The sequence below is a fragment of the Danio rerio genome, chromosome 16, assembly GCF_052040795.2.
Source record: "Danio rerio strain M-AB ecotype USA chromosome 16, GRCz13ab, whole genome shotgun sequence".
NCBI classification, from domain to species: Eukaryota; Metazoa; Chordata; class Actinopteri; order Cypriniformes; family Danionidae; genus Danio; species Danio rerio.
The window spans coordinates 48,232,039-48,246,989 of NC_141036.1; the positions used below are offsets into that span (position 1 = coordinate 48,232,039).

General features: G+C 35.8%; 2 protein-coding genes and 1 long non-coding RNA gene across 5 annotated transcripts in view; all 3 read left to right on the forward strand.

The window, feature by feature from the left end:
* The window catches only part of LOC147840401 (uncharacterized), a 615,523-nt gene that overhangs the window by 239,512 nt on the left and 361,060 nt on the right, over positions 1 to 14,951 (forward strand). The window lies entirely within an intron of this gene.
* LOC137487862 (uncharacterized) overlaps positions 1 to 14,951 on the forward strand; it is a 183,433-nt gene that overhangs the window by 4,278 nt on the left and 164,204 nt on the right. The window lies entirely within an intron of this gene.
* Positions 629 to 13,506, forward strand: herpud2 (HERPUD family member 2). 2 transcript variants are annotated; one of them, NM_200188.1, is given in 9 exon segments: positions 629 to 697; positions 1,424 to 1,780; positions 3,722 to 3,799; positions 6,663 to 6,764; positions 6,863 to 6,999; positions 7,099 to 7,224; positions 9,299 to 9,622; positions 9,727 to 9,829; positions 12,884 to 13,506. In NM_200188.1, coding segments are annotated over 8 exon segments (1,194 nt in total). In that variant the 5' UTR covers positions 629 to 697; positions 1,424 to 1,633; the 3' UTR covers positions 13,061 to 13,506.

Sequence of the window (14,951 nt, forward strand, 5' to 3'; positions counted from 1 at the left end):
AACAAAACAAAAAGTATGATAATCTAGTATGATAATCACTTTGACAAAAATGTAAGAAGGATTTTTGTTGCATCAAAAAGTGTGGTAATGATAACCATCCGACAAGCTAAGCCAGCACAAATTACTGCTTAAATGTACTAAAATGCAATATTTGAACCTCAAAAAAAAAAAAAAAAAAAAGGTTGGCTAGGGGCCTGGAAACATTTTAAAATTCTACTATTTTGTCTTCATAAAGGAACACGAGTATGACTTTTGAAAAGTATAAAGATTTAAAATGACAATAAATTGTGTTTATTTAGCTATTTGTTATGTCATAAAATCATTCTTAAATACGTCTTAATTTATTTGTTATGTAAATAATTGTTGCACTGAATGAGATTTTAATGTGTCTTCTGTTTCCCTTACTTTAAAAAGTTGTATTGTCCATAAATATTGTTTCCATGGAGCGGCATCTGTCTTTTGAGAAGAAGGCTGAACCAGGAACAGCGTACAATAACAATAAAACTTCAAGCAACACAAAAATATCATTACATAGCTGATCTCAGGTCAGCACATACGTGCTTCATGCTTGTATGTGGAAACATCTCCAAATGTACGGAACTGTTCGCTCTGTTCTGCTGTACTGACGACACTTCCGGAGTTACGCCCGACTCCATTTTACACGAAAACAATCTTTGGAGGAAATATTTTCACTCGGGTGCGTATAATTTCAATGTTCTCATCTAATGCTTTCAAAATATTTTTGTATTCTTAGTATTAACACATTTGTGTCTTTTATTTACTGTATGAGAGATTCATTTCGAGTCAGTAGCTCACTAGCTAGCTAGCTTGTCACAGTCGTCTGATGTTTGTTTTCTGTGTATTTACAGTTCGTTGTCCCATAAGCAATCAACGTTATGAGAAAACCTTAGCAGTTCGTGTAGATTTCCTGCTCGAGAAAGCTAACAGTTAATCTGAATTAATTATATGTGATGTAATGTTTTGTTTACATACTAGTCTCGAATCTGTAGCTGCTTGGTAGCTGTCACGAATATTTCCTAATATGTTTTTAAATGTAATATGTTGTGTCATTCGATAAGTTTACTTCTTTTGAAAAGCTGCCAACATTATGTCTAAAACATTTAATCAGAAGTTACATGTATCAATTACACTTCTTATTTATTTAGGCAGATTATTATTATTTATTTATTTACTTTAAAACCCAACTTACACACAAATTGAACATTTTAGGTGCCAAGTAGCTGCCATGCTTTGTGTCAGCAGTTAAGAGGTGTAATAAGCTTATGTCTTCATTCATCTACCCAAGTGCCTTCATTCCGGTTTGCGGTGTATGGTTTTACTGGCCTGTCTACATGTAAACTGGTATTTTATAAGGTGTCACATTTCATTTACTCGTATCTAACTTCAGTCTTTTTCTTCCTAGGCTGGCAGAGTGCATCCACACCACATTCCTCTCACTGATAGACATGCTGTTGTACATCAAGTGTTGATTGATGAGACTGTCTGGAGTGCAACATGAAGGATACTTTTACTATTTATCAGCCATGAATCAAGACTGAGGAAGAAAAATATCCCTTCCCTTGAACTGCGATATCCTCCGTTTCAAAGCTCAAGAGCTGCTTTATTATGAAACATGGACCAGGGTACAGTTGACAGCCCCGTTACTCTTGTCATCAAGGCACCCAACCAGAAATATGACGACCAGACCATCAATTGTTTTTTGAACTGGACAGTAGAGAAATTGAAAAAACACATCTCCAATGTGTATCCTAGCAAACCGGTGAGTTTATATGATTACATAAATTATTATTCTTCAATAAAATAAGTCTGCTAGTTGCCAGTTGTCCTACAAGATGTGTACAGTATCAGCTGGCAGCTAGCCCTGCAACTCTCACATGGTCACCCACTGAAGCTAAGCAGGGCTGCGCTTTCTTGGTACCTGCATAGGAGACCACATGGGAAAGCTAGGTTGCTGCCAGAAGTGGTGTTAATGAGACCAGCAGAGGGCACTCAACCTGTGGTCTGTCTAGGTCCTAACACCCTAGTATAATGAAGGGGACTCCATACTGCTCAGTCAGCTCCGTCTTTTGGATAAGATGTTAAACCCAGGTCCCGACTATATGTGGTCGTGAAAAATCCCAGGATGTGCTTCGAAATTTGTTTTTGGTATGGTGATTTATGAAATCATGAATGTATCAATATAATGACCTTCCATTTTTTTAAATTATTTCTTTTTTTTTGCTTTAAGTAGGCTATTCTAAGATCAGTTCAAATTTTTATGAAGTTTTAAAATAATGTTAAATCTGTTTTTTACTTAATAAAAATAGAACATTTTTAAAATATTTATATTTATCGGCTTATCGGTTATCGGCCATCAATCAGTTCTCGATATCGGCCAAAAAACCCTATATCTGTGAATGCCTAATATGAGTATCAAAAGGACAAAACAATCAAGCATACCTGTTGTTTTTATCATCTTAGTCAACATTGCAACTAGGCATGGGCTGGTAAAAGATTCTGACGGTATGATAGTCTAGTCTCGGATAAAAATATCCTGATTTCACTGTATCGCGGTATTGTGATTACTGCTCCAAAATAAGTTCTTTTTAAATGTCTGGGTAAAAAACATTATCTTTTCCCCCTGTTAAACAAAATATATTTTATATTATTCACATTAAACTATTTATATTAAACACAATATAATTATATTAAACACAATATAATATGTTTCATATTATTCACATTTATAATATTTTTGACAAGTTGCTTTTGATGTGGAGGTTTCTTTTCTGCTAGAGGTACTATGGCCCTAAAAAAAAAAAATTGTTGTGTAAAACATGTAAAAAAAAAAAATAAAATAAAAACATAAAATAAAAACCTTACATATACCTAGGGAATGGTATAACAGAAAACGTTTTAAAACCTTGACTTTTTAAAACCGTGGTAAACCTTGAAACTGGTTATTGTCCCATGCCTAATTCTATATCGATACTGGCCTCAAAATCATATATTGTTAAAACAAATCTTTGTTTTTGTGCGACTTATAATATTCTGGTGCTATTTTGGCTTGTTTTCACATTTTATAAGCTATTCACCAGTTTTCAGCTTATACGAATTCCATTATGTGCACACATTAAGCCATTGTTTTTCGACTTTTGTTAAGTTCTGTTGCAAAATATCTTCCATTAAACCATTTTTTATTTTGTAGCTTAAAGTTCGGTTTTAAAAAATGAGTCTGAACCAACTCTAAATGAACATGTACTAAATATATATGTATTTTTTTTACTAATCATTACGGCAGTATTTTAGGAATTTTTATAGATATGTGTAGGATTAATGCTTATTTTCATACTCAAATAAGTTTATCATGGCTGTTAAATAATTTCTTATTTTAAATTCCTAAATAAACATTTTAGGTTTGGTGTTATTCTAAAAGTGTTTTCAGGAGACGGCTATGAAATTGTTTGACTACAGGAGATGGCATCCAGATGCCACCTGCTCAACAGGAATGTTTGGCATCACTGGTATTTAGCCTGAAAGCTCTATCTGAAAGCAGACCTGTGTGGTTCACATTCAACTTCATTATACGTACTGTGAATAGTGTAAATGGCTTACTTTTTTTGCACATGATTATTTACGTTTTCAATAACTGTCTTTATAGTGAAACATACTATTCAGCAACATACTTTTCTAATTATAATGTTTATGTTCCACTTTTTAGTTATCCAAGGACCAGAGACTTGTCTATTCTGGACGACTTCTGCAGGATCACTTGCAGTTGAGGGATGTGCTAAGAAAGGTACACTTTGTATATCTGACCTAACATACAAAACCGGACAAGTTTCTTGAGAAAAAGAAAGTGATGTTGCTTCAGACAGTTAATGATTATGAACATGCTGAAATTGTTTTGTTGAAACATTTTGTTCAATATATTCTAAATCCTTTAAATCACACTGTCATGATTTTTCTATCGCTATTGATGAGACAGTAACTTGGCCATCTCTCACCCACCGGAAGCAATCATTGGGTTGATTTTAAATTCACCTTTAAAATTGATAGACTTTCCTGAAAATAAATAAGCATGCTTGACTAGTCTATCTATTGGGAAGTTTTGAAGTGCTCGAGACGAGGCTTCAGTTGTTGTCCATGATGAAGATAAAGTGATTGATTTTAGCAGTTCAATGACAACTGTCCTTTATGAAGCACCACAACTAGGGCTGGGTGATTTGGCATTAAAATTAAAATCTAATAATTGAACATTTTAACTCTTATGATCAATCAACGATTATTTAATTTATTTTATTGCCCTCAAAGTTCACTGAAAGTCACTGAAGAGTGCATTACTTGATTTTAAAATAAATCTATTGTCTATAATTATTCATTGAACATCAATGTTGAACAACTGAAATTAAAACACACATTGCCTAAAAAAGTGAAAATAAATAACTTGCACTTTTGAAAAAAAAAAATATTTTCAATGTTTTTCATATTAAAAGTAGAAAATAAGCAGTATCTCTTCTAAATAAAATAACTCGTCACTTAAAAACACTCACACCAACGGGCTTGCTGCTCTCCTATGCTTCTTGGCCCCACCCACACTTGTCAATGCTACCAAGCCGGCCAATCACAGAGCTTGTGCTACTTGTCATTGCACAGTATTATTAAGAGGTGCATGTCGGAGTGAGCCACGGCGAGGGGTATGCGAACGGGCAAAGGCTGTACCGGACCATACGCTTGCGCATGTGCTTGACACAGAAGTATAAATCAACCTTAACAGAGCATTGTCACGTGACTCTACAGACGGAAGGGAAAGTAATTGAAAAAAATGTACCTGGAAAAATTTGATCGATTAAAGGTTCTAAATGCCGATTTGGATTAATCCCCCAGCCCTAACCACAACACTCTACACCAAATCTATTGTGCCAAAATTTAACAGAATTTGTCTAGACTGAACACAGAATTACAGTCACCAGCAAACTGTCTGGAGATTGTGCCTGTCTTTCTTTTTTAATTATCTGTCCCTCAAAATGTGTGTCTTAATATGGAATGATTATCTATCGATACTTTGGTTACATACTGATTTTAAAACTTAACCTAGTGTAGTGTCCGAAGACATTCATTTGATGCGTTTCTACCATGACAAACAGGTAAAAACAGATGCCTGAATAGTTTATTTAGTTTGTTTATTAAATCTGTAGAGCACATTCAAAAGAGCTAGAGCTGACCAAAGTGCTGTACCTAAAATGCAAATAACAACAAGAGGTGAAGAAAGTACAAATAGCAATAATTGCTTAATGAAGCAAATGTGTTAAGTAACATTAACAGCAGATTAATACTTGTTAAAAGCTAAAAAAAAACAAATGAGTTTTAAGATGAGATTGACATACTGCGTTGTATAGGCAATTCCATTCCATAAACAAAAAACCACCACCACCACCCCTGTGTTCCAGCATCGAAGTAGGGATTTTCAAGAAATTAAGATTACAAGATTCTTGGAGGGTTATATGTATGCAGGGGATCTGATAGATATTTCGGCACCAGATTGTATAGACACTTGAACACAAACCGGGGTTCATACGGTCATGAAAAACCTGGAAAAGTCATTGAGTTTTGACACAACATTTTCCAGGACTGGAAAAGTTTTGGAAAAACAGAAAAACCCACAAAGTTTTGGAAAAGTCATGGAAAACAAATATCTGTATTCTTGTTTATAGGTTACAGTGTTTCCTCTAGGATTTTTTCCAGCTGTGATGTCAGACCTTTTATGCAGATCTACCAACTACCTATGGCGTTATTTCAGTGACAAATGTCGTGAGCGCAGTATTACAAGTCAAGATAGCATTTATGTAATATGAACATGTGAATCTCTTTGCTTGCATGCTAATTTGCTCTGTTCGTGCACAAAACTTCTTGCACGGCCTGAAATATATGGTGATCAAGTGCAGATTTTCTTGTGCACTCTCCAATTAACGCTACTGAAGTGCAATTTAGTGCATTTATGTAGTGAGTTTGTCTCCAACATTTATTAGATTAACTAGGAATATTTATGAATGGGTCAAGTAGACCTACAGAGCGGCGTTAATACGTCCTGAAGTAAACAGCTTTAACCCCAGCAAGATAAAATCATTGTATGCAGAATATATTCGTGAGGCCAGTCAGTCAATCAGCGTGTCACCTTAAAGGGTTAAACAAATAACGTGAAGCTCTACTACGGTTGCAGAAAAGTTTGCTCTTTTATATGTATCCTTTAATACGTTTTGGTGCGAATATAACACGTTATTAAAAAAAAAAAAACTACTGAAAGTTTTGAATGAGAAGCTGTAATGTAGCAGTGGTGGAATGAATTCGTTGTGGTGCTCCGCCATGGAAGAATGAATGTAGCGGAAACCTTGGGTTGGTTGTCTTGACTTCTGTTCTGTCCTTGGCCAATCACTTACTCTCACATTATTAGTGCGGTGTAAGCATTATCTGGAAAAATTTGGAAAAATCATGGAAAAGTCATGGAATTTTAGTAGTAAAATGTTTATGAACCCTGACAAACAGAAGAATTGAATAACAGACTATATTCTGCAATTGTGTGAATCTGGTTTATTTGACCAGAATTCAGGTTGTTGTAGTGTTTCTGGCCTCTTCTAATGACTGGATTTCTTCAAATCCAACAGCAGGATGAATACCACATGGTCCACCTGGTGTGTGCTTCACGAAGCCCTCCATCATCCCCAACTTCAGACAGCCACTTTAGCACCACTGATTCCAGTTCTTCAGTGAGTACTTTAAATAAAAAGCCCAGGCATTGATTAATAAAAGAGTAGTGTTATTCCATTAGCAGGTTTTTTTTTCATGCTGTTTTCTTCTTTTTAAGACGTCAGACAGTGCTGGTCCATCCTTGTCATCTACCCCCAGTCAGGAAGCCCAGGCCAATTCTGATGGTCTACGGCACAGAGGGAATCCAGCAGCAACTCACGGCCTCAATCCTGCCCCTACTGGTGTGATGCAGAGGTAAAAAGACTAATTCCACTCACCCCTTCAAAGTAAACAATGTTGAGCCATCTTTGAGACCTTTGTCATCAAGAGTTTTTTTTGCTTTGATTTACTCAGACCTGAAGGAATGCCTCTTCCCATGCAAGGTGGTCCTGCTGCTGGCTTCCCTGCCCACCCTATGTACATGCCGATGCAAATGTTTTGGTGGCAGCAGATGTATGCTCGCCATTATTATGTCCAATAGTAAGTAACTTCTGCAAAGCTGTGTTAAGCTGTTTCAAGGTGAAACTTTAGAAACATATACTACACTACCTGACAAAAGTCTTGTCGCCTTTTCAAGTTTTAGGAACAACAAATAATAACTTGACTTCTAGTTGATCATTTGGTATCAGAAGTGGCTTACATGAAAGGCAAAGGCGTCTAGATTACGCTTATTTTACCATAATAAAATATGATCATGTCTTGACTTTTAATGATATAATTAGGACAGTAAGGTCTGACTTTGCTTAGACAAAAGTCTTATCACTTAACAGAAATAATGTACAGTAAAAATATAAATTCATGCTGCAGTGGAAAAAGAATTAATATTGTGTAAGACTCCCATGAGTTTGGAGGACTGCATTCATACATCTCTGCAATGACTCAAATAACTTATTAAAGTCTTCTGGAGGCAAAGAAAGCGTTCTTAAAGGACTCCTAGAGTTCATCAAGATTCTTTGGATTCATCTTCAATGCCTCCTTCTTCATCTTACCCCAGACATTCTCAATAATCATCAATAAGTTCATGTTTGGTGACTGGGCTGGCCAATCCTGGAGCACCTTGACCCTTTTTGCTTTCAAGAACTTTGATGTGGAGGCTGAAGTATGAGAAGGAGCGCTGTCCTGCTGGAGAATTTGCCCTCTCCTGTGCTTTGTAATGTAATGAGCAGCACACATGTCTTGATGTCTCAGGCTGTTGATGTTGCCATCCACTCTGCAGATCTCTTGCATGCCCCCATACTGAACGTAACTCCAAACTAGGATTTTTCCTTCGCCAAACTTGACTGATTTCTGTTATAATCTTGGGTCCATGTGGGTTCCAATAGGTCTTCTGCTGTATTTGTGATAAATGGGATGCAGTTCAACAGATGATTCATTTGAAAAATTTTCATTCTGACACTTTTCCAAATGATCAACTACAAGTCAAGTTATTTGTTGCTTTTTCAACTAGGATCATAGACAAGACTTTTGTCAGGTAGTGTATAGTTTGTGGTAATTAGTTTTTTAAAAAGTTTCAAATTTTTGTTTCTGAAGGTTATTACCACTTCTTTGTGCCAAAAAAGGTCCAGTATTAATGAAAAGCAATACATTTGCTTGTTCAGTGAAAAACCTGAAAAACATATTTGAATGCCCATTACCTCTGACTGAAACAGATGAAAATGCTCACTGCTATCATTAGCAGGTTTTATCACACACTGAACGACATGATATACTCGGAAAAAAAGGTATAGTTTGCACTAACTAAAAACAAAACATACAGAAAACAGCACATTCTCCTAAACCTAGTGAACTAATACAAAATATCAATCTGAGTGTTGTATATGTATATCGCGCGACTTACTCACTCCTACACCTCTCCGAGGCATCACTCAAACATGTCAGTTAACTGGACAATTTCACAAGCATTATTAAATCGCAAACTTTAGACAAGAGCATTAAACAAGCAAAACACATTCTCTCAGACTAGCCCTCGCAAGAGAGACTGTCCTCACAGAGACCCACAGAAAGAATAAGAGCGAGAAGTGGCGAGAAGGAAAGAGAGAGAGAGAGAGAGAGAGAGATCGCCATTGCAGTTTGGGCTCGGCTTTTAAACGCTACGCCAACCAGCGATTGGTGGCGCAAACCCAGCATCAGCGGCCAACGTCATCAGCACAAAATGCGGATCCTCCAATGCCGTTCGTACCTGTAACACATGCATGAAACGACACACCCACATACAAACGAACGCACACACTTATCCAAAATACGTTCTGCAAGCGAACGTTACAATGGTAGCAGTGAGAAGAATTTCCCCTAGAAACACATTGGGCAAAATTGATCAAATGTAATCAATTGGAAAACCAATTTAAACATGTCTAAATGTCAGTATACCATAGACAGAGTTTAAGAGACTGAACATTTTTATTGCAGAGTAAAGTCTTATGTGTAAATATCAAGAGTTGAGTAAATTAACATAGTCAAAGTTTTTTTCTATAGAGAACAAAAAGACCCTTTTTACATTCTTAATATATTTTAATGTTCATGATTTAATTTTCATTTTCAATCTTCTGTCATTTAGTCAAGCTGCAATTGCAGCGTCCCGGGCCTCCAGCGTGGCCCCGTCTCCCTCACTTAGTGCTGGCCCTGCCACACAGCCAGTTCAACCTAATGAACCTGCAGCCCCTATGGGGCCCAATCCCGCCCCTGAGGACCGACCTGCCAACCCCAACATCCAGATGAACGCTCAGGGTGGAGCCATGCTAAATGACGATGAGCTCAACCGAGACTGGCTGGACTGGATGTACACCGTGTCACGTGCCGCCATCTTGCTCAGCATTGTCTATTTCTATTCCTCCTTTGGCCGCTTCGTCATGGTCATCGGTGCCATGCTGCTAGTTTATCTGTAGGTCACACACACACATGAGCAGAAGCTGACATTTAGGAATATTAAACATGTTATTTTTTTACTGAGTTTTCTTAAAGTTTGTCTATGTTTATGTACTCCAGGCATCAGGCTGGCTGGTTTCCCTTTAGAGCCGAATTGCAAAATCCAAGGGCTGAAGAAGGTGCACAAGACGAGGCTGATCAGAATCAGGATATGCAAGAGATGGTTTGTTCTAGAGATCCACCTTATCCGCATATTTCAATTGCAATTAGAGCAAATTGCTAAAACAAGCTACTGTTTGGACTAGGGATGTAATGGTATCAGAATTTCACGGTACGGTAATACCTCGGTATGAATGTCACGGTACAGTATTTATTGAATCATTTACAGGAAAAAACAAAACTTATGAAAATACTCCAAAAAAGTGCCAAAAGTGTCAATGACATACAATTTAGCCATCTATCTGTAAGCTTTGAAACAGGAACTTCAATTTTAATAACAAAAAATTATTAAACCATGTAAAAAAAAATAAAGTTTCAATTTAGTATTGTTGAAAACTCATCACATTCAACATTTAATCACTCACTCACTTAGATAGAGATGGGTTTAAATGAAAATTATCATATAAATATAATCTGGTAAAAGCTGGTATCTCTGGGCATTTACAATGTCTCCTGCAACAGAAAAAAAACCCTCTCATTTGGGACTGAGGTTTCTGGGACAAGAGAGATATGACTTGGCCCAGGTTGACAGCAGTGAGTAACGTTGTGCATTGTCTTTCCCCCACTTGAGAGGACAAACCATGAGTAAGATAGAGGTCTTATGTCTGCATCAATCTGAACAGTGTGCTGACAACACCGCTATTCAGTACGCGCGCGACAACACAGCTGATAAGAACTCGCGCGACAACACAGCTGATAAGAGCTCACGCGACAACACCGCTATTCAGTACGCGCGCGACAACACAGCTGATAAGAACTCGCGCGACAACACCGCTATTCAGTACGCGCGCGGCGACAACACCCGCTTTACAGTTTTCCAGCTCTTTTTCATCCCCGCTTCTAGCAGCACACTCCATTTCCACATTACTGGATCTGTAGCGACAACAGACCGCAAGGTCAAGCAAGATGGTCAAGCATGGGCTGATGGGAATTGTAGTTTTCGCTACCTCCCGTTCGCTTCATAAGCCTGAGCAAATTTTCTCAGAAGATCTATAGTTTTACCGAGTCATGCGACTTCGGTAATATCGAAAAAAATTAATATTGCGGTATGACGGTATTTACAATACCGTTACATCCCTAGTTTGGACACATCTGACCTAATTTGATTTAATATTCCTCCCCTTGCAGTTATCATTCTTTTGAAACAATTTTATATATATGTATGTGTATAAATATATTTTTTTTCCCAGTTTTTGTTTAATGGGGAGAAGATTTTTTTTCAACACATTTCTAAACATAAGTTTTAATCACTCATTTCTAATAGCTGATTTATTTTATCTTTGATATGATGACAGCACATAATATTTGACTAGATATTTTTTAAGACACTTCTATACAGCTTAAAGTGACATTTAAAAGCTTAACTAGGTTAATTAGGTTAACTAGGCAAGTTAGGGTAATTAGGCAAGTTATTGTACAACGATGGTTTGTTCTTTAGACTATCGGAAAAAAGTAGTCTAATAATGTTGACCTTAAAATGGTGTTTTTTAAAAATGTTAAAACTGCTTTCATTCTAGCCAAAATAAAACTAATCAGACTTTCTCCAGAAGAAAAAATATTTTTAGACATACTGTGAAAATTTCCTTGCTCTGTAAAACATAATTTAGGAAATATTTAAAAAATAAAAGAACATTCAAAGGGGGCTAATTATTCTGACTTCAACTGTATATATAAATACATGCTTTTCACTATTTAATTCCAAGATTTCTAAGAGTTTATTCTGAAATGTGGAAATTGTGCCGTTTTGGACTATATATAACAATTTGAGCATTTAATTGAGTAGAATAATTGAGTGAGAATAATTTTACGGAGCGACACACATCATGTCTGTGCTTGATGCATCACTAAGACACAGCAGACATCCCTCAGCTGTCTGTGGACACTTCCAAAACTTAGCAGCACAAAGGGAAGAAATCAGTGCGTTTAGGTTCTGTCCAATGTAATATTGAGCCTTTTCTAATTTAAAAATTCAGGTAGGAGTACTTTGTGTGTAAAGAGCAGGTAATAACCTGCTCTTCACACAATAATAAAAATAATGGAGAATAAAAATAATAAAATAATGGAGCGCTACTCTAGTGTTGCGAATGCGATCTGCTGATCTAACAGACACAGCGCAACATGATTTAGAAACAGCAATGAACTCCTTGTTGCAGGTCAAAGTGAACTCATTTAATGCAAAACTAAATGCATTTCTCCACTGATTATTTATTATTACACCCCAAGTCTAGGGGAAAGCAACATGGGCATAATAAACGAAGAAAACAAATGTGGTGGGGTTGTAGATTTCTCAAACAAAACAAAAACTTAATGCAAAAGATCCCCTTCGGTCGACAACCAAACTCGGACACTCAGTTGAGAGTAATTGAATATATTTATTATTGAAAAAAGTAGTAAATATAAATGAGCATCACTTCAGGGTGGCCACAGGCCAAAATAACAAACAGAAGAATCTATAAAGTAAATGCACTAAACTACCTATTAATATTTAAACAAAAATACAGGAAACTTACATTCTCCATAAACATAAACATAGTCAAAAGTAATCAAATAAATAGGCAGGCCACCCCTACAAGCTCAAACCCTCAAAATAGGTTAACATATGAACAATGGTACAAAATTGATTGTATAATATAATATAATATAATATAATATAATATAATATAATATAATATAATATAGCACATGCGCAAGTTTGGATTTGGATTGGTACCAGCTGGCCGATACCTGTGTGGTATCAAACCGATATGCGATCCAAATATTGGGATCGGTGCATCCCTTATTAAAATATTAAATAACATGTAGAGTTTTAAATGCAATGTAATTATACTATTTTATGACAGAGCTACATTTTCAGAATTATTATCGCTTTCCTTGTCACCTGATCCTGCAGAAATCTTTCTTTTATGCTAATCTGTTGCTTAAAAATTATTTCTGATGTTGAAAACAGTTTTTTAGGGATTGTGCACAATGTGCGAGACATTCCTTCACCTGATAGTATATTTTTGGCTTATTCATTATGAAAGTGAACTTAGCCATGCCTTTATTTGTTCTCTTGTAGGAGCGTATGATGGATGAGGGGATTGAGGATGATGAGGGCGATAGCGGAGAGGAAGGTCCCGATGATCCCATGAACGCAGGCCCGCACCAGCCAGGCTTCCTATCTGCCACCTGGTCCTTCATCAGCACTTTCTTCACCTCCCTTATTCCAGAGGGACCTCCACAGGCTGCCAACTGAACTCTACCATGTCTGTGCACAGTGGAGAGGAAAAAAATTGACGATAGACTGAATAATCATAATAATAATAATAATAAAAACACAAACAAATACAACATGGATCTGCCATGTTCTGGCAAGTCTGTAATGCTGCTTCAGTGGTGTTCAATTTTTCCTCATGCCATTGCCTAATGCATTTTTTCCCGCCTTTGTCAACAAGACGGGTGAGGTTTCATGGATGTCCTGTCCATGTTGTTACGAAAGACCTTTTTTTTCTTCTCAAGACTGGTTGATAAACATAAGACCATAAGACTCATAAGTGCATCATGCAGTTACTTTAGTGCATAACTATTTTTCTCTTTCTTTGTGTGTAAATAAATAGTAAATATTTACAGATATGAATATATGCATCTCATTGAAATAAGGTGTGTTTTTGAATAAAATCAGGTTTTGGTTTCTTGTCGTAATGACGTGGTTTTAATTGAACTGATACTCCACTAGTGGGCGCCACTTAAATACAAACCAGCACATTTACAATCATGATCAATGCATTTTGTAATAAGAAATGTTCAGTCTAACAGTGGTTTATATGGTAACATCTTTGTCAAGCGTCTTTAGAACAGCAATCGTTTAATGTAAGGTTAACAGTGTAGATCTAAAATAAACCTATAGCCTATTTTTCCTGAGAGCAACACGTTTTATTAACATAATAAAAACACCATTTATATCTATCTTATTAAATACAGGTCAGAAAAAGTAGACACTTTAAACGTTCATCCATATAATCTCTTTTGTAATTTATTTTAATGCACAGGTGTTAAGGTCACATCCTGGAGGGCTGCAGCTCTGCACAGTTTAGTTCCAACCGTATTTAAACATATCTGATCCAACTAATTGAGTACTTTAGGCTTCTGGTTTTTAAACCATTTATACATCCAAACCTTGCATAATTCTGTTATTAACACCTTTCAACGTTTTTTTATTGTTTTTACATTTTACATTTACATTGAGCATTCAAAAGTGGTGAAAAAAGCTCTAAAATATTTGTTGCTAATATCTTCAGTAAACTATGCATTTAAAAAAAATGACAATAATTGAACAGAAATAAAAAATTTGCTATAGTTTAGCCACTAGTAAACGAAATTAAGCCATTTGTTTTACAGACGAAATATTTGAAACTATTTTGTAATCGAAGCTGCAGCATGTTTGTGCTCTATATCAATTAATTGCTGTAAAAACAAACAAATATTGTTGCTATTTTTCTTTATTGATATGACGAATCACACATGGTGAGCTTTACTGCAGAATGTTTTTAAAGATATTTTAAGGAATGTTGAAAAGCTTCTGCCATTATTGTCAATGCCAGAGTGCAACATTCATAAAAATTATCTTTCTTCATGTTCATCATGGAAAAAAGAAACGCATTAAAGATGAAGAGTTGGTAAACAGTGAGTAAATGTAAAAGAAATTGGAGGTGAATGTCTATTTAATTTAGATGTACTGCATGATTGAGATTATTCAGAATGAAAAAAAAAGCATGCCTGCTCGCTCTTTAATTATTTTTATTTTCAATATTAATGCATGAACGATAGCCTACATACAAAATAATGCCAGAGCTACATAAAAAAAAAAAAAAAACAGCCTTTATAAAACTTAAAAAACTCAATTTGGAAAATTAAATCAAATAACAAATAAAAATGCTAGGTCTTGCTAACTAACTTAAACGTGTCAAACAAATACAGTTTTAACTGATTTTTTTGCCAGCTTTTTTGTTTGTACTCTCCTTCTTGTACTCTTCCTTCATTTATAAACATCTCTTTAAGTACCACTTAGAATAGAGGTTTATGACTGCTAAATTTACAAAGAGTGATATGAAACTTGGTAGTATAATCAAAAGATTTCCAACCTTTTT

Excerpts from the sequence above, each read along its gene's own strand:
- herpud2 (XM_087285342.1), top strand. The coding sequence starts at position 1,634 with ATGGACCAGGGTACAGTTGACAGCCCCGTTACTCTTGTCATCAAGGCA. Across the intron at positions 1,781-3,721 it reads ATGTGTATCCTAGCAAACCG|TTATCCAAGGACCAGAGACT; the intron begins GTGAGTTTATAT and ends TCCACTTTTTAG. Across the intron at positions 9,623-9,702 it reads GCCATGCTGCTAGTTTATCT|TTTGTCTATGTTTATGTACT; the intron begins GTAGGTCACACA and ends GTTTTCTTAAAG.